This window comes from Camelus ferus, chromosome 29, assembly GCF_009834535.1.
Source record: "Camelus ferus isolate YT-003-E chromosome 29, BCGSAC_Cfer_1.0, whole genome shotgun sequence".
In the NCBI taxonomy this organism is placed as follows: domain Eukaryota; kingdom Metazoa; phylum Chordata; class Mammalia; order Artiodactyla; family Camelidae; genus Camelus; species Camelus ferus.
In genome coordinates this window covers 25,053,072-25,071,941 of record NC_045724.1, presented here as the reverse complement: position 1 = coordinate 25,071,941, position 18,870 = coordinate 25,053,072, and the positions used below count along the sequence as shown (strand labels likewise).

The following is an 18,870-nucleotide window of genomic DNA, read 5'->3' as shown; positions in this document are numbered from 1 at the left end:
TTCCTCAGTAGATGAAGAGCAGAAACACAGCCTCTGAGGAAGCAGTGCGAGCGGCTCTTGTGTCCTCAGGCGCCCAGTTGATGGACAGGCCAGTCCCCTCAGAGGGAGGTTTTGGTCTGCTGTCCGTGTGCATCTCTGTCTGTCACTCTGGTCCTCCTTTCCTAACTCTTGGGAAGGCCACGGAGGACTGTTATGAAGAATATCCTTGTTACAGAAGATTGCCGGGAAGTGTATATCATCTGACCTTGAGCCTTGTTCACATTTCAAAGAGGGTCTTATTGGCTCTCCTGCTTCATTAGAAGACAGAGTGCATTCCTTTCAAGATAGCACTGCTTTTATCCTTAGAGACAGCTCGGCGCCACGTCTTTGTGGAGTTCATCTTTGATGCTGAGTACCATTTAACATAGACTGTAGCCTGGGCCAGGGCAGAAAGCTCTGTGTAATTTGAAAAACTAAAATTGATGGCTCGACAACAGTTAGGTCCGTCTGTAGTGGTGACGCATAGTACGGTTATACTGTTGTTAGACGCCTTTGTGGAAAGTCACTGGGACGGTTCAGCTTTCTCCTTTTCATGTTGATTGATAACAGGAAGGTCATCACTTTGCATTCAGTCGGATTTGCTTTTCCTTTTAAAGAGATCTTTAATAAGGTCGTGGTGCGTCCAGATAGCCAAGTGCACTTAGGGTGGAGCGACTTACTCACCTTAGCTGGGTGGCACCGTCTACTCGTCTCGGCTAGTAGTTGTGACACAGCTTGTCAAGTCGCAAATGGTAAAGCAAGTGGGACTATTCAGTGTGATCTGGAATTAATTCATGCTTGTTACGTGTTAAAATTTCAGGTAGAAAAATTCCTAAAATGGGTTAATGAACCAGTGGATGCAGAAGCATCACAGGAGTCAGTTTCTGGTGACAACGTGCAGGACACGTGCACCAGCAGTGGGTCAGAGGAGCGAGAGAGGAATATGAAGAAAGGTGACACCCCGCGGGAGGTAAGCAGCCCTGGAACCTGGGGAGGGCCGTGCTGGGTCTCCAGCGGCGGAGCTGCAAGCAGAAGAAAATGCCGGGGATGGCGCGGCGGCAGCCGCCGCAGATGCAGAGGATGGCGTGGCTCAGGCTGGACCAGACCCCCGTCAGGCGGAAGCTGAAGGTAGGAGCGCGGTGCTTCGCTCGCTGGCGCTGGCAGGCTGAGATGCGCTGTTTCCGACGTGCTTTTCCCACGGGGTCACCTACGAATCATCTCTCCCTAAGAACTCACGCGTATTTATTCTTGAGTTGAAAGAAGTCGTATTTAGCGTAAATGTGCTAATGGCTATGATTGGCACCCAGAACACCCTGCACTCTTGGCTGAACGAGCACAATAAAATAAAACCGCAAAGCACGTGGGGAAACTGTCTGAGCTCCTCTGTGTGCCGTTAGGACCGGCCTCTGCACCGCACTCTGCTCCCTGGGCTCGGGGTGGCCGGTGCCTCGTGCTCCTGTTGAAATTTAGTATTGCCTTGGTTTTCTTTTGGATAATCTTTTTTGTTCTTGTTGGTTTTTGTGGTGATGGTTGTTGGTAGCGGTTTTTGCTTTTTGGACTGGTACATTGATGTAAAAAAGTATTTACAGTAGTTGGCTGTGAGAATGAGGAACAGCAGCCTTTTCACTTTATGCTCTTTTGTACTATTTGAATTTATTTTACGGCAAATGTTCTTTAATTTTTAAAATAATAATAGCAAATGTTCTTTTATAATTTTAAAAACAACTATTATTTTTATTTCATTTATATGTAATTCCAGTTATATATTTTTGGAATATTATGGCTTTTATAAGGTGGAAATTTTCCCAAGATTACACAGCCAGTAAGTGGCGTAGCAGGAACTCGGTACCAAGTTGTCTGATTCCTAAATCCCATCCTCCCACCCGCCCCTACTTCCCTGATCACCACTTGTCAGGTTGCTGGTGTTCTCAGCCGGGGTGATACCACCATCCCAGGAACTTGGAAGATGTTGGTTAGAATGGCCTGGGGAATGCTGGCGTCTTGTGTAGGTTACCAGTGTCCAGTCCCGTACAATGAGGAGTTGTGCACTTGACAGTGTTATTGTCCCACCTCTTGAGAAACTCACTGCACTTTGCTACTGACGATGCCTTTGGCTGCTTGCAGTGGTCAGATGACCCTGTTAAGACACAGAGCAGTGTCTGAGGACCGTTTCAGTGTGGTGGAGTTACTTGTCGGTGCCACTTCTTGTCCTCGTACTTGGGTACGACAGCACTCTTGTCTTTCTGAGTTGCTGTGTCTAATCTGCGCAGAACTAAAAACTAAACTAATGAAAATCATTTGTCTAAGAAGTTAGTCTGAATGATTGAAAGCCTTTTCTATTGAATGAAGCTAGTGACCCATTTCAGTTTCCTAGAGGCCGTACGACTTCTGGGTCACGGCTGGGCTCTGAGCACTGGTGTAGCTGAGAGTTAGTTAGAGCTCAGTCAGTTCTTGGGAGCTTCTGTTCAAGAAGAGCAGGGGGACGTCTGTAACTCACCCACTATCGCAGTGTCTTATCTAAGAGAAGTGACAACTTTCACACCGTACTCGTACCTCTGCGTGTGTCCCGAGGGTCCTGTGAGGTGAGGAGGTGAAACACCACCCACTCACTCACTCCTTCAGGGGAATGAGAAATAGAAGCTTAGGAGCCGAGGTTACTTTCCCAGGCTCAGGGCAGCCGGCAGGTAGCACGACAGGCTGTCGTTGGAGTCTGCGCTGCTCCTGCACGGAGCCCCAGGTGGGAATTACCTGATGTGCCTACACTTGCAGGTAAAGTCACCTGTGAGTTCCTCCTCTTGTAGTGAGCATCTGTATTACTTCTATTCTCTTATTGTAGCTGGAAATAAGAAGAAGAGGAAGAAGAAGAGAAGCAAGGACAGAAAGGACAGTTGGCCTGCCTCCCGACATCGCTGCTGTGCCTGAGCTGGCGAAGTACTGGGCCCAGAGATACCGGCTCTTCTCCCGCTTCGACGACGGCGTCAAGTTAGACCGCGGTAGAGTGCACGTGTGGTTTCTAACTTCACCTTGAAATAATTCCAGACTTAGAGAAAAGTTGCAAGAATAGTGAGAAGTTTTCATACCCGCTTTGCTCAGATCCAGCTCCTTTCTGACACTTTGCCACACCTTCCCTGTCCTTCCGTGTGGTGTGTGTGTGTTTTCTGATCCAAGTGCCCCTGCCCCTGACTACTTCAGTGTGTATTTTCTAAGAACAAGGATATTTTTATGCAACAATAATAAAGTTACAAATTGCACACTGTTACGACATTACAACCTACAATTCAGTATTCCAGTTGGGAACCTCAGTGAAGCTGGGGGAGTGGTCAGTCAGGAGAGCTGACTTTCCATTTTCCATAATAGGTCGTCAGAAGTCAGTGCTTCAAACAAAAAAGCTGGAGTCGCATTCAGTTGTGAGAGGTGCACTGGGAAAGAGTTGGGGACGGGGCGAGGCAGTTGCTTCTGCGGAAACTGGGCATGGGAATGATGCCACTCCTTCTTATAACGGGATCTGTAGACCTTTTCTTTCAAACTAGATGGCTTATGATTTTTTGAACAGAGAAACTACGTTTTTTTTAAAGTATATAACATATAGTTACACATGTGTTTGGCTTGGCTTCCTGACACTGAGCGTCATAACAGAAGCACTCTCCCTTCGCAGAGGGCTGGTTCTCAGTCACACCCGAGAAGATCGCCAAACACATCGCGGGCAGAGTCAGCCAGGCCTTCACGTGTGGTGGCGTCGTCGTCGACGCATTTTGTGGAGTTGGAGGAAATACCATTCAGTTTGCCTTGACAGGAAAGAGGGGTGAGTGGTCGCCAATGGAAGAAAAGTACTTTACTCTCAGTTTATTCAGTCAGTGCTTCATTTTGCTTCAGCCTGTCTTTGCTGAGATTTAATAATTAATCATTTAATCCCAAATATATAATAATAATAGCTAGCATATATTTAGCATACACTTTGTATACCGGTGTAAGTGCCTCTGTGTTCATGTATTTAGTCTCCAGTCTTGTGATGAGTGTCTATTACTATCTGTGTTTCACAAATAAATCAAGAAATAAAAAACGAAGTAACTTGCCCGAGATCACAGACACAACTCGCGGAGCCAAGATTATAACATTATGTAAAACTAAAAATATTAAATGGGAGACTGTTCTTTAGAAGGAAAGACGAGTGGACAGGGGTTCCCAGCTTTGCCGCTCTCCACCTGTGTGACTGTGGGCAGCCTTCAGGCTTAATTGAACGGAGATGTTGAATGGAGAGGTCCTCTGTGACACCCTTCAGTGGCAACATTCTGAGGCACTAAGACTCGGAAATTCTGGATTGTCCACTTGGTCGTGTGACTTGGGAATCAAAGGAAAGAAAGCCTCTGTTACTGTGCGTCCGCCGGGGTCTGTGTCCAGTAGGCAGGACGTGTGCCGTTTCCCGGGGGAGAGGAGGCTTCACGACATTGGACAGTCTGCCCCAGTTGACACAGCGAGTCATGAGGCCAGGGCTTACTTTTTCTGAATCTACTATCGCTCTTCTTTCTAAATTCTTTTTAAATTGAAGTTTAATGTGATATTTTAGAGACGTCAACTGTTAAGAAGTCATATTCTGAAGCAGCTTTTTTGTCCCACCAGTATATGTATGGCTTCCATTTCAGTAAATTTCAATTGAGTCTCATTAATTTATATGAAGTTCCTAATGTTAACTAGGACAGCATATGATCCTGGAAAGCATGATACAGGGGCTGGAACGTGATGAAGAGCAACTGAACATCGACCTTGAGACCAGCACTGCTGACCTGAGGCCCGTATCTGATCACGCCTGTCCCCCGGAGCATGACACCTGCTAACTGTATGGCCTCCTGACAGCCTGGATGAAAGCCACTTCCATATTTACTAGAATAGGAATTATTCTCTTCTCTTCCCAGAATTCACTACTTACTCTTAAAGCTCTTCTCTGCCTTTGTCCAGATAAGCCACTCCTTGTGAGCTCAAATCCATGTTTATTGGATGAAAATGATTTTTCCTCAACATTTGGAAAATTTGTCTTCAGTCAGCGTTGTATTATATAATGAACATTAACATATCTGCCCTCCGATAAACTAGCAAATAGATCTGGAAATTTTTTCAAAACATTACAGAAACTGTCCATATTGTAGATTTGTATTTCTTTGAGCATAGGTCTGTTGCCACGGTCCTCTGTAGCTTAGTACATATTTGGTAAAGGAAAATGTCTAACAGTGGGTCTCAAGCTAAAGAAGACTGCATCTGCCCTGTCCTCACAGCCCGTCACTCACACTCAGAGATCGCCAGCCTCCGTCCGGGAAGAAAAGGAGGCACACTCTGGCTTCTGTCCTTGCAGCCTGTGAACCGGGGCTCAGGTCCTCGAGTGTGTTCATGCAGTCGTGTCCCACGACCTTCTCCCCACACCCACAGTAGTGACTCACAGGTGCTCTTGTGGTGGTGGTATGTGTCGCCCCTAGTGTGGGCGAGCTGCCAGCATTATGGTAGGGAGTTCGAAACAAAGTGTCATTGTGTGTTTGTGTTTATACACACACATGAGCACTCAATCAGTCACTCTTTAACTGTATATGTATGTCTATATAACTGTATGTATGTGTGTATATGTCTGTATAACTGTGTGTATGTGTAACTGTGTATGTGTGTGTGTATAACTGTGTGTACGTGTGTATATATGTATGTATAACTGTGTGTGTGTGTGTGTATGTATAACTGTATATGTGTGTGTGTGTGTGTTGATAGACATGCTCTGTATCTGTGCCCTCCAGTATGGCAGCCACTGGCCACCTGTGACTGTCAAGCATTTCAAATATGACAGTGTGACTGAGGATCTAAATTCTTAATATTGTTTCATTTTAATCAATTTAAAGGTAATAGCCCCATGTGGCTAGTGGCTACCATTATTGGACAGTGCAGTCCAATATATGGTCCCCTCCAGCATTTGTCAGGATTTCATTTATGTGGTAGGTCTGCGTTGCTTGTGTTCTGTTAGGCCTGAAAACAGATGGCCTCCCAGGGAAGTGCAGGTGAAAGCATGAGGGTTCACTGAATTTACTTGATGTTGAAAGTCATCTTTTTCCATCGAATTTTTGCTGTTGTAAGTATATCTTTGCATCGTCTCTGTACAATAACTGTAGCAGATTAAGCAGCTAAAAAGGATGTTTCTCTCTTTTCTCTTAAGTATGAATGTTACTTTATTTAGAACAGAAAAATAGCATTGCAAATGCATGATTTTGCAACGTAATAATTGGTGCTTGCATTCATTGTTCAAGTGATTTATTTAGTACATTATTTCCCAAAAGTGTTAACAAATTCTGAAACCCACATTTTCTGGAAAACGGCTGTTTCCTTGACAACCACGGTGTATGTATCAGGATGCCACTTAGCCCTTCCAGATATAAAATACCATGAGTAACATACTGATGCCCATACAGGTGCATTTGAGTAATTTACCGCAAGACGTGAGTGAGCCAAAATTCACTTATGTTTGCGTTGCTGATTATGAAATTGCAGTAAATTAAATGAAAGCCTGTGCAGTGGGGACAGAACGCCTGCTCTTCCACCTAAAGTGTCTCCTTAAACAGCCCCAGCACGTGTCTTCACGTCTCTGCGTAAGTCGGCGACATAGGTTCATCAAACGTGTTTTATTATTTTGTCTTTCTTTAGAAGTTGTCAAATTTGTCTTCCTTTGAAAGTTGCCTTGTTTTGAGGAAATGGGTCTTATCTGAAATCTGAGCATCTGTAGGCTTCTCGTGCAGCCGTCACCTTCCCAAGTGTGGGCAGCCCAGCTGTGCACCTTGCAGAGCCCGGCCTGAGCCCAGATGGGGTGCTCAGCAGACGCCGGGCGGCCCCCACCACTGCTCGCCCTGGGCGGAGTGAGGCAGCTCTGAAGGCCAGGCCCTTCAGTCCCACTCTCTTGGTACAACACAAGGGACTCTTCTAATTTAGATGAACATTTTTGTTAAATTCTCTGTCTCATATCTGTGGCCAAATCTCCCTTGAAAAAGTCTTTTTTAAAAAGGGGGGATCTTGTACAGAAAATACAGACTGCTCATGAGATGAGCTATTCTGTATAACGAATGACCAGTATCACCTAACTCATCTTTCTTGTTCCCGTTGTTAGTGATCGCCATTGACATTGATCCTGTCAAGATTGACCTTGCTCGCAACAATGCAGAAGTTTATGGGACGGCGGACAAGATTGAGTTCATCTGTGGAGATTTCCTGCAGCTGGCTCCTGGTTTAAAGGCCGACGTCGTGTTCCTCAGCCCGCCATGGGGGGGACCGGACTACGCCACTGCAGAGATCTTTGACATCAGGACAATGATGTCCCCTGATGGATATCCTTTGCTCATCCTAGGAGTTTACTCAGACAGTGGTTGTGGAGGGGGTGGGCGGGTGTGTGGTGTGTGTTTGAAAGAGAGAAACAAATTGGTGAAGAGGAGAGAGATTAGCTAATAGCACTTGATAGATTCCAGTTTGTTTTGCCTCAAAACTAACGGGTGATTGATCCCCAAAAGCTGTGGAAATGTGAGGTTATATTTCCATTGCTTATTCTCCAATTTTATATCACAAAACAAGAACTAAAAAGCATTCATTGTTTGGAATTATTGTCTCAAAATTGGGAGTTTCCTCAAGAGTTGTCCCTAGAGTCCACAGCTATCCCCTGACTTTTCTTCGACTCACACTGACTTGTAACTCTCTGTGTGTCTTCAGATTTCCCCTGTTACTTTTCCAAGATACTGAAGCAAACTCTTATCTCATTTATTATTTGTCCCTTTCTTTATCTTTACTCCCCAAAGGAATCATGTGTTTGACTCTAACAGGAATTGTGTTTTAAATTACTAATTAAAATTTAGAAAAATATAGTGGGCGGAGTTACTTGTCTCTTCTCTTTACTGGGAAGAGGTGGTTTTGTCCTTTTCTGTCCTTTCTGTGGCAGAAAGAAAGAGCATGTTACTTCCCTCTTGGCTTCCTTCTACTGGGAACCTTGAATCAGTAGATTGAACCTCGAATCCCCGACCCATCAGGGACAGTAAGCTGCTTAGTTCTCTCTTAGGTCCCGTTAGGGGATTTAAATGTCTGCCTTATTGCTACATATCAGAGAACATTTCGGTTATGATATAATTAGTAAAGAGCTTACCTCTGATCAAAAATTAACTGCTGTTTTTGTTCCTTCCCCTTAACTGTTGTCCACCTTTGAAATTTTCAGACTTTCCCAGAAGATCACTAATAATATTGTATATTTTCTTCCAAGAAACGCTGATGTCGACCAGGTAAGCCGTTACTGAAGACCTTGTGTGAACCCCAGCATAACTGCTGCGAAGAATGGGTAGAAAAGACACAGGGTGCTTCTCTAGCTGAGAACGTGTTGATGAGCAGCCCCTGGCTTTTTCTCTCTTCCTGGAAAGCTGGCGGCGCTTGGCAGTTAAGTCCATGCCTGGGTCGGCCTCCTCGTCTCCCCGGCTCCTGGCACACACAGACCTGGCGAGCACTCTGGGCTTCTCACCGCATGTCCCGAAAGGATGAGGTGTTGTGTGTCAGGGGCGCGTGCCCAGCCTGGCCAAGTCCTGTCTCTACTGAAGCCTCCCTTGGGAGGAGGGGTCTTGGGTATCCCTGGAAATGACCGCCGAAGTAGAAGTACACAGACCGGTGAAACCTGAGCTTGGCCGGGAGCAATTCTAACTGCAGCCCTGGGGTCAGGGCACTCAGCTGACGTTCAGGCGTCCTTGTCCTGTTCTTACCATAAACATTGATTTTAAGCATGTTTTCCCCCCGAGTTGGATCAGGTGTGATGAGAGCCTCCCAGAGACCTGTTGATGTTTTTTACCAGCACATACTACACACCAGCCTCGTGCTAAGCGTCCTGTTGAAAATCCGTAGTCTCTCGGGTCTGAACGTTGCTCCAGCGTTGCTGGGTTCGGGTCTCCTGTCTCTCCTGTTTGAGAGCTGGCCCTGTTGTTGGACTTTTTGACTGTATTTTATTCTGAAGAAATTGTCTCCGTTATTTGTTCAACTGTGTCCCCTCAGCACCGTTTCCCTCTTCCGGGACGTCGGTCGTGCGGCTGTCAGGCTCCCGCGACTGTGCTTTCTGGGGCCAGGCCCCCTTTTCCTCCTGGGAGATCACTGCTATCCGGCGCTCGCTCCTCCCGTGTTACAGTCTGTCTGTCCCTGTCTTTTGTGTTTTTTCAGTTCAACTGCTACATTCTTTATGCTTCGTATTCTTGGATTTTTCTGTTTTCTTCTTGCACTAGAACATTTTTATTATTATATGAAGTTTAAACCCTTAATCTGTTTTATCCTTTTTGCATTTGATATAATTTATAATCCTTTTGTTTTTCTTGCATGAAGTACTTGTGGTCTTCAGATGTCTTGTGTCACTGAGTATGGGCTGTTTATTCCCAAGTGATGCAGGAGGAGAAAGGACAGGCCACAATCCAGTGAGTGTCAGCCTTGGCTGCCCTCTTTAGGGTCACTGGGACACTTGTGAAAATTGACTATCCAAGCCCCACCCCAGCCCCACCCCAGAAATTGATGGAACCCATTTTTGTCTAAGTTCCCTGGGTCATTCTCATGTGTGGCCCGGGTTGAGAGCCACTGTTAAAGCCTGTGTTGGCCCCGGTGATGACCTGCAGGGGTGGCAGTGGGTAAGCCCTGGGGTTGTTAACACAAGCGCTACAAGACATGAAACACTGGCTCAAGACATAGCGCCCTCTTTGGGGAGGGACTGGGCAAAGGCAGCATTTTTGTTTGTTTGCTTGTTTTTTGTTTTGGGGGGGTAATTAGGTTTATTTATTTATTTTTCAGTGGAAGAACTGGGGATTGAACCCAGGACCTCGTGCGTGATAGGCAAGCACTGTCCCACTGAGCTCCACACCACAGCCCTCAAAGTGGCCTTTGAAGGCTGTGCTCCTGAACCTCAGAGCATGAGGCACCTGCCAGGGGTTTGGTGAGCAGGGCTGAGAAAGCAGTGGCAGGGCCTGGTCCACACCTGCTTCCCCCAGCCTCTCACGTCTGGCCCTCACCCCAAGCCGTGGACCACAGTTCCTGCACGTGCGGCGGGGGCTCCCTTGATCCAGGGTGAGGGCAGTGGGGACGCACGGACTGGAGCAGAGCTGCAGGCTTTTTGTTTCCTTCCTCCTAGTTTGTCTTCTCACAGGCACCTGCCTCCTGCCCCTGGCCAGAGGCACTGTCCTCCATCCCTCACCTGCACACGCACACACACTGAAACCACCCAGGTCTCCCTGCCTGTGTCTTTGGTCAGTGCTCCCTCTGTCGCGTCTGCAGGCCTATCTGACAGGAGTCAGCGGTCACGCCTGTTCAGTGGTGATAATGCTGCAGGCTTCCCCGGAGGAGGGCGGAGATGATGTGCCCAGGAGGGGCCCTGGCGGTACAGCTAAGCAGAGTTGATGGTAGGAGTTAAGGAGAAGGTGGCTAGAACATCGATGTTCAGGGAATGGGCTGAAAAAAAAAAGATACGAAGAGTCAGACAGCCCTGAGTTTAGTCTCAGCCCTGCCACTTACTAGTGGTGGTTTTGAAGGATGAATGTAGTGAAGTCAGTGGGTAAAGCATTTATCACAGTACCTCCAGCCCATAAACCCTCAGTAAAGTCTCGTGTCTGTTACTTAGAAGATCTGAGTTACTGTGGAAAGAATATAAACGTTACTAAGATTTTGAAGAGGACCAGTATGTAAAGATGGCATGTTTTCTCAAGAGGAGAGAGTAGACAGCTTTGATATTTGTAAAATGCCAGAATTTAATTTTTAAACACATATCCCAGATTATAGATTTTTCTCTTTCTCCTCTCAAAAACCAGATATGCTCACTTGTACTGGACATACTCTTATGTTAATTTGTTACACTTTTCCATCTTTGGTTCATCTGCTTGGTCTTTGGAACGCTGGGTCCCAGATCTGGCTGCAGATTAAATCACCTGAATGGCTTTTTTTAATTGTGGTAAAATACACATGATAAAATTTACCATAAGTCATTTTCAAGCATACAGCCCAGGGGCAGCGACCACAGTCCCGGTGTTGTGCAGCCACCAGCGCCGTCCAGCCCAGAGCTCTTTTATCTTCTGAGCCTGACACGTTGTACCTGTTGCACACTAACTGCCCGGGTGCTTGTCTGAATTCACCACGTTCTGTTCCTCCGTTCCTCCATGCACGGGCGTTTCAGGCAGTGCCCACCTTCTGGCTGCTGGGGACACAGGGACACATGGACACAGTCAGGCCCTGCTTTCACTTCACTTGGTTATGTTTTCAGGAGTGGAATGGCTGTCGTGTGCTAATTCTGTTTTCAGCTTTTTGAGGAATCAGCATGCTTTTCTCCACAGCAGCTGACTCATTTTACATCTGCACCCTCAGTGCACAAGGGTTCTGATTTCTCCACATTCTCACTAACGTGTGGTTTTGTTTGCTGTTTGGAGTAGGCACCCTAGTGGGTCTGAAATGGTGTCTCACTGCAGTTTTGACTTGCGTTTCCGTAGTAACGAGTGATGGTGCCCATCTTTGCACGTGGTGACTTGCCCAAGGAGAAAGTTAACTTTTTCTCTTGTGTGTTTTGGTTTGCTTCAAACCCCTGCCACAGTTACAGTTCGTGGTTCATTCACACCTCCCGCCTCTAGAGGGAGTAAGGACACTAGAGAACATTAAAAGTCCGAAAGGGGACTTGAGGTTTCAGGCATGTTATATTGGTACTGAATTTGGATCGAATTATAGTGGGAAATCAACTTTTCTTTTTAAAATAAAGAAAATCTATCCATATGTAGGATTTCCTAAGTGAGAGAAGAGACAGTACTACAAAATTGAGAAAGGGCAGAGTTACAGAGAAGTCAACGTTTTTACTAAGGAACATTTAGAAGGTCACAGCAACCTGAGCTCAATGGGTTTGGGCCCGAGGGTTTATGCGTCTGCTGTTTAAAACTCAGCCTGCATTTTCGCATGGAAATGCCTGTAGAGAGCAGTTAATTTCCCATCCAGGGAGATCTGTGCTCTGGATGACATTTATATTTAGAGCGGTTAAACTGACTGTGGACTCAAAACAAACACAAGTTGTCTCATAATCTTTCCATATGGGAAATGAGTCTAATTGTTTTCTGTATCCAGTAAAATATTTTCCCAGGTCCCCTGTTTCCTCAATCCCTTATTTCCTTTTTCTCTTTGGGGTTTATTCCAAGACATGTGTCCATTGTTGTCCAGACTCAAGAACTGAATAACGTAGAAGCTGTTTTGTGATGGGCTCTTTGGAGGGAAGGTGTATCTCGCCCACTGAAGTCACTGTGGATTCAGCTCAGGGAGCCCGGGCTAATCGCATGGTATCTGCTCGCTGCCTGCGTCTTGCTGTGCTCCCTTTCTTTTCTTTCCTTTGACAGCCAGAGATCTGCAGCCAGTTCTAGCCGTGGGTCTTCCATGCTTCCCATACATGAGAAACTGCTCTTTTAAGTAGGAAATGTGTGCAAAATGGGTTGAGGTCTGTGAGCAGAGTGGAATGGTCAGTCTCCCCGAAGAACCTCCACACAGCGGCGCTCGCCTGACACCGCCTTGGTGTGAGGTCTGTGCGGCGGGACGCCTCACAGGGTCCCTGTCTCCGAGGTAGACCCGGGAGCCAGGAGACGGGGCCTCCGTATCCTTGCTTGATGCCTTAACTGTTAAAGCATAAGAACTCAGAAAACCGGGAGCCTTCGTACTTTTCAAGTCAAGTTAATTTAAATTACCTTTCCGTATAACTTGCTTGTCCCGGCACAGAGAGCAGGGCACACTGGGCGTCACCCCTGGAGCCATGATGCGGAGGCTCAGGCAGGAGGCCAGGCGTCGTGGGCTTCCTGGTGCTTGTCCGGTAGGCCTGCCCCACCCTCCACGCCTCCTCCCGGCGGCCTTTGTGGCAGCAGGCCAGACCCACCTGTTCTGCTTCCTGACAAAGCAGGAGAAAATTTACAAAGTAACCCAGTACCTCTCAGCGTGGACAGCCATGTGAGATTTGATCTTAGATTTGATCGACGTCTCGCTGGTGGGCAGAGTTCCTGAGGCCCCGTTCGGGGGTCCAGGAAAGGGGAGGCCCTGAGTGCAGCGGGCGTCACTCTCCCAGCAGCTTATCTCCTGAGGGAGGGAGGGCGGATTCTTTGTAAGTAGCATTTCTGAAACTCACCGCGTAAAAGAAAGCATGCGTTTGACTGCTTGAAACTATAAATGTGGAAACTACTAGGTAGTATTGTTATTTGGAAAAACATTTTAAATAGAATGAAATTTGGTTCACGAGCATTTTTAGTGTTTGGTTTGAGCTGAATGCAATGAAAATTCACCACTAATTTCTCTGCAGATGCTAGCTCTAAGCTTCTGTAGTAGTCAGCTTCTTCACTGAAAAGGAAAATCGGGGCCTCACTGGCTTCTGAATATTAGGCTTGATAACTTGTGTCCGGCTGTTCTGAGTGGAATTCCCGTGGTAGGAATCCGGTCTGCCGGCAGCACTCTCATGTGGCCAGAGCCTTGTCCCCATGGTGCGTGTGGCAAGGCCTCCCGGCGGGTGCAGAGCCAGGCACGGGCACCGGGAGTAGGAGGAGGGCTGCGGACGCTCTGAGCCTGAGAACGCCCGGGCTGGCAGGACGCTCGGGCACTCAGGACGTTCGTCCTGAGAGCGCAGGTGCCCGGCATTTACATGCAGCGCAGGCGCTGCTTTCTTGTGATGCACTCAGAGTCTGCAGCGAGTTTCACTGGGCCACCAGCCACTCTGAGCGAGCCCGTCAGGTCACGGCCAGCTTGTTGGTGAGCGAACGAGGGAAGCTGAGTGGTGCGCCCGCCATTCGGCCTCACGTGGCTCAGTCACCCCGACAAGGCGTTCACTGCCCAAAAGGACAGAGTCACCGCTGGCCAGTGTTCTGATTTTTCTGCATCTCTCTTATAATAAAGTATGTATGATATATTTTCCCATGAGGGACCCAGTTTAGAAATTGTTTTCTCTCATTCACTCGGTTACCATGTATTTTCACTTTAAATCAGCTTGCTTTTTGAAAAGATGCAATTCTGAATATTTCACTCCCGAATCTTCTACGTCTCCCCTTTTGTGTCACTCAAGTTATCGCCTGCGTTGTGGTCTTTACCCGTTTCTCTTTTCCTCGTCCCCAAGCAACAGCCTTACTGCCTGCTGTGAAATCTGGCTAATGGAAGGTCAGTCCTTAGTTCTAGTGCCAGTCCAAGCAAACTGGGGGTTCTCTTGGTAGATCTGGTATATTTAGGCACCACGCCAAAAACTGGAGCCTGTAGCCCAGGACTGCTGGTCTGTGTCTGCTTCCCTCCGCCTCCTCCTCCTCATCTCCCTCCCCTTTCCCCTCTCTCTCTGTCTCAGTGTACTAAAGGGACCAGACAACATTTTGTCAGTTAAACCTGCTAGTGAAACATAAAGACAGCTGGAAATTGATGGCATTAGTTTGCTTGAAGTGAAGAAGTATTTATTGGCTTGAACTACATAATTTTTAGTCTTTTCAACTCCAGAATTCTAACCTTTAAAATATACGTAGTTGTGAAAATATTAAAAAGTACAAGAAGGCTAAGGTTAGGAATTATTTTTAATTAGAACCCTTGAAAGTAACACATTAAGTTTCTTTTAAATTTCTTTCTAAACACTTGATAGGCATTTTCAGTACTTGTTTTAATTACCCATCATCTGACTTTCCCAGCTAGAATGTAAAATTCATGAAAGCAGCTTTTTCTTTTCCCAACCTCCACTGCCTAGAAAACCTATAAGCTGTTTATTCAGTAGTTATTGAGTAAAAGGATTTACTACCTTTTTTAATAGACCTCAAGCCTCCCGTGTAAGACATCTTCATTCCTCCTCCTGTGCACAGCAGTCCGAGCCCAGGCGGCCCCTACAAAGGAGAGAGAGGAAGAAGGGCCCGGCCGTCTGGGTTTGCTTAGTGTGCTTGTATTTCTGGCCTTCAGGATGCCTCTGCAGGGAGATGCAGGTGGTGGTCCTGCTTCTAGATTAGACAGCCAAAGCCTAGCCCTCTAAGCTGGCGCAGCAGACTGTTGGCAGAGCTGGTGTTCGAGTTTGATCTGCGCTCTCTCTGCGGGGCCCGCCCTCGGAGATGCTTGGCTCTCGTTTCAGCTTGACTTTGGTTCTCTCAGCCCACCCTCTTCTCCCCTCCTCTCCCTCCTCCCCCTTTCTCAGCCCCCCACCCCCCCGCCCAGGGAAAACTTCTGCTTGTCCATCTCACTTTCTTTAAACAAGTCACTGTTTAAAGGAACAGGGGAAATACTGCACTTAAGTTGTATCTTAACTCATCTAAAAAGTACTATGAAATGATTTTATTTTAAATATACTAGTCAAAATGCCTTTTATTGGTTAAAGACAAAATTCTTCATTTGGCCCTTCCTTATGAAAAATCAGACTGACATGAAGATAACAAAAATAGAAAATAAAACACTTAATTTCTGAGAATTGCTGCTCCGAGACTGCCTCGCTGCTTTTCATTTCTGGTTTCACTTCAGGTGCTGTATTTCTTATTAGCAGGTAGCAGTGTGTGTGTGTGCTTCTGATCGTTGTAGCAGACACCGTGTCTGACTTCTGTTGTCACCTGTTTCCATTGGTAAAAACACGGCCATCGCTCTTCTGCCTCTTCGTGGGCGGGGTTAGTGCTGACATGGTTACTGCCTTGGTGGGACTGCCATTTTTTTTCTTTTAGGAGTGTACCGTAGAATGACCTTTGCTGCTTCCCTGTTTCTGTACCTGTGAAGTTTCTCTAAGAGGAAGTTGAAATGCTTTAAAATACACACTCGTTGCTGATGCACAGTGAATCTTACCTTCGGCTCGATGCTGGTGTGGCATGTGTAACACCACTGAGATTAGATCTCTCACCTCCACGCCAAACTAGACAGCAGCTCACTTTGCAGACGCTGCTGCAGTTCTGCCGGCTAAATCACAGAGTTACAGAAGCGCGTGTCCCTCCTGCTGGAGCCGGTGCCTCACACCCGGCTCCCCTCTCCCACACTCGGCGTCTCCCGTGCTCGGACACCAGGGCTTCCACGGTGTCCCCCGTCCCTTAACCCTCACTGCTGCCCCTTCAGACTGGTCCCGGGTGAGGCCACCGTGCTGCGAGGGTAGTACACTTGCTCGTCGTATGCCTGAGAGGTTGGATGAGAAAACGCTGGACTAGAAATTTTATCTCTGTAGGAACGTAGGTGGAAGCATCGCTGGTTTGAAGCTTCCTTTGAGGGTAACTCTGTGGCAGTGGAGAGGGGAGGTGCTTTCAGCCTCCAGATAAAGGGGTCAGTCACCATGTACTGGCAGGCCTCAGGAAGAGCGATGTGTTTACCACAACAGAAAGCGGGAAGGGAGGGACTTAAAAATACACACACAAAGCGCAGCAGGTAGAGGAGGTGGTTCAAGCCGGGAGAACAGCGCAAGGGACCACGCAGAGAAGGAGGCGGTGTCGGCGGGAGAGACTGGGAGCCCCGTGAGGGTCGGCCCGTGTCTGCCTCGCTCTCTGATGTTGTCCTGGGATCACGTAGCAGGACTCAGTGAATATTGTTGAATGAAGATCAGGGTAAAATGCAAAAGATAAGGTGAACAGCAGAGAAGTTTTCAGGAAAGGGAGTTACTCTTTAAATTTCTGTCTTAATAACCTGGTATTTGGGAAGGATATGTTCATTTTCTCTTCCTCTGAGGTCTGCAGCTTCTGGCACTGGCAAGATGAGGTCCTGCACAGTGACACAGCGCTGTGGTCTGGCCATACCACCGAAAGTGTCTGAAACAACATGTATGTCTACCACCAAGTACCGCATTAATACCCACCTGGAAAGTGGCAGTGAATATTGGAGATGCCTCATTATTTGGAAGACTTAAATAAAAAGCCAGAGCTGTCTTACTTGATAAAGCATGTGAAAAGGTTTATTTTGAAATCATGCTTACCTATGTGTGATTTTCTTCTGTTCCATTTTTAGGTGGCGTCCTTGGCTGGGCCTGGAGGGCAAGTGGAAATAGAACAAAACTTTCTTAATAATAAATTGAAAACAATCACTGCCTACTTCGGGGACCTGATCCGAAGATCAGCCTCTGAATCCTAACCGAGGTGGCCCAAGGACAGAAGGTCATGAAGGAATCAGAACGTTCTTCACATGACACGTTTCGAATTTCTCGTCTGTGTTCACTGGTATTTTGCACCCATAGGCTTATGTCACCACATGAACTGGACACTTATGGGACATTAATGAATGTTAACAAAGTTCTTTGAGATCTTTGGAGAACGTTACCTGTATGTTGTACATAGGACAGTACGCGTCTGGGGGCAGCTGTGTGCTCTCCTGTGCGTGTGTGTGTGTGCATGTGTGCGTGCACATGTGCGTAGGCCTATCTGTATTTTTTTAAATTAAGTGTTTTTACTGGTGTAAACTGAAGAGTCTCCGTGTCAGTGAATACACACAGGCCCGCCTTGGGGTGTCTCATGGTGGTTCTGACTCCCGTCTTTGGACGTGCCCAGGTAACTTAACCAGCCCCCGCTGGTGGCCCTCGGGCTGTGTGGGGCACTCTGCGGTTTCCACTGGCTCCGGGCTTTGCTGCTCCAGGGTTTACAGAAGTGACAGACCTCTTCCACTCAACATATAAATGCGTTTATTTACTGTTCTTTTCTCACACTGTCTCATCTTTGAGTCTTTTGTTTTTAAACATCCAATTATTTTATACAGTTAGTGTTTTTTAAATGTCTATTAGAAAAAATATGAAATGTATTTTTTATAATAGAAGTTTGTAGTCTTTTTCTATTAAAGAAGAAGAGTATTCAAAAGTGTGTTGAATCATTTTTACAAATAGGTAAAAAGACAGGACTCTGGCCATTGGGAATCCGGGATCTTTATCTTTTTAATAATGTGAGCTTGTAAACATTAAACAAAACCTGGTTTGGGCTGGAGTAGAGCTGAGGGGTTGAAATAAATTGGGGGAATTTACAATAAATACTGGGGGAAAGTGCGTAAGAACCAGCTTTGTGGAGACAGGAGAAGCAGCGCTCACTCAGTGTCTTGGAACGTCACACCGTTGCCTGATGGCCCTGCAGTAGCAGGTGAGCTGATCATTAAAAACAAGTTTTTTATTAATTGCAACATCAAAATCTGTCAGTGTTCTAGGTCTTCGGCACCTCCCTGTGCGCACGCAATGGGATGAGATGGGATTATATTATTGTGGCATTTGATTATTTTTAATTTAATACGTTAAAATTTCTCCATAGCGATACGTACACATCTTCGCTGTCATTTTTAACAGTCACATAATGCAGACCTGTGAGAGTTTCCGTAGCCATCCCCAACTACAAGTACTTGGGTTGTTCTCAACTTCTGCAATTGCAGATGGTGCTACAGTGTGTATTTTTAAGTAGCGTAGGTCCCTAGAAGTGAAATTTTTAGGCCAAAGTTCATGCTTATTTTTTAAGCAGTGTATCATGTCACGTTGTCCTCCAAAAATGTGCGTTCTCTCCAGCCATGCACGAAAGGGGCCGGTTTTCCCCACACCTTCAAAAAAGTTGCATGTTTTCACTTCTTACTGTCACCAAGCTGAACAATCAAATGTTGTCACTAAATGAATAGCTAACTGCTACATCATTTTCTATTAAATGAACTAACATGTCTCCATTAATTTGAAATCTAACCTGTGTGCGCATGTGTGTGCGTCCCCTTGGCCACGTGTCCCTTGCTGTGCTGTGTGCGGTTGACTGCGGTCATCTTTGGTACATGTGTGGATAGTTGTGATTTCCCCTCTCGTTAGTGTCTTAGATTTTTCTTGGGTTTTCCTGAGCATTTTTACTGTTTTAGATGAACTTGAGTTTATCAAGTTCTATTTTTAAAATCCTTTGGGATTTTTGATGTTCA

The 18,870-nt window shown here is 46.5% G+C and overlaps 1 protein-coding gene across 1 annotated transcript in view; it reads left to right on the top strand.

Moving 5' to 3' along the window:
* TGS1 (trimethylguanosine synthase 1) overlaps window positions 1-17,646 on the top strand; it is a 32,658-nt gene extending 15,012 nt beyond the window's left edge. Inside the window, 8 exon segments of the mRNA XM_006191048.3 lie at window positions 839-1,000; window positions 1,002-1,146; window positions 2,855-2,898; window positions 2,900-3,011; window positions 3,674-3,820; window positions 7,145-7,361; window positions 8,219-8,297; window positions 16,957-17,646. Coding sequence (XP_006191110.2) covers window positions 839-1,000; window positions 1,002-1,146; window positions 2,855-2,898; window positions 2,900-3,011; window positions 3,674-3,820; window positions 7,145-7,361; window positions 8,219-8,297; window positions 16,957-17,079 — 1,029 coding nt within the window. The 3' untranslated portion in view covers window positions 17,080-17,646.
* The last annotated feature ends 1,224 nt before the right edge of the window (window positions 17,647-18,870 follow it).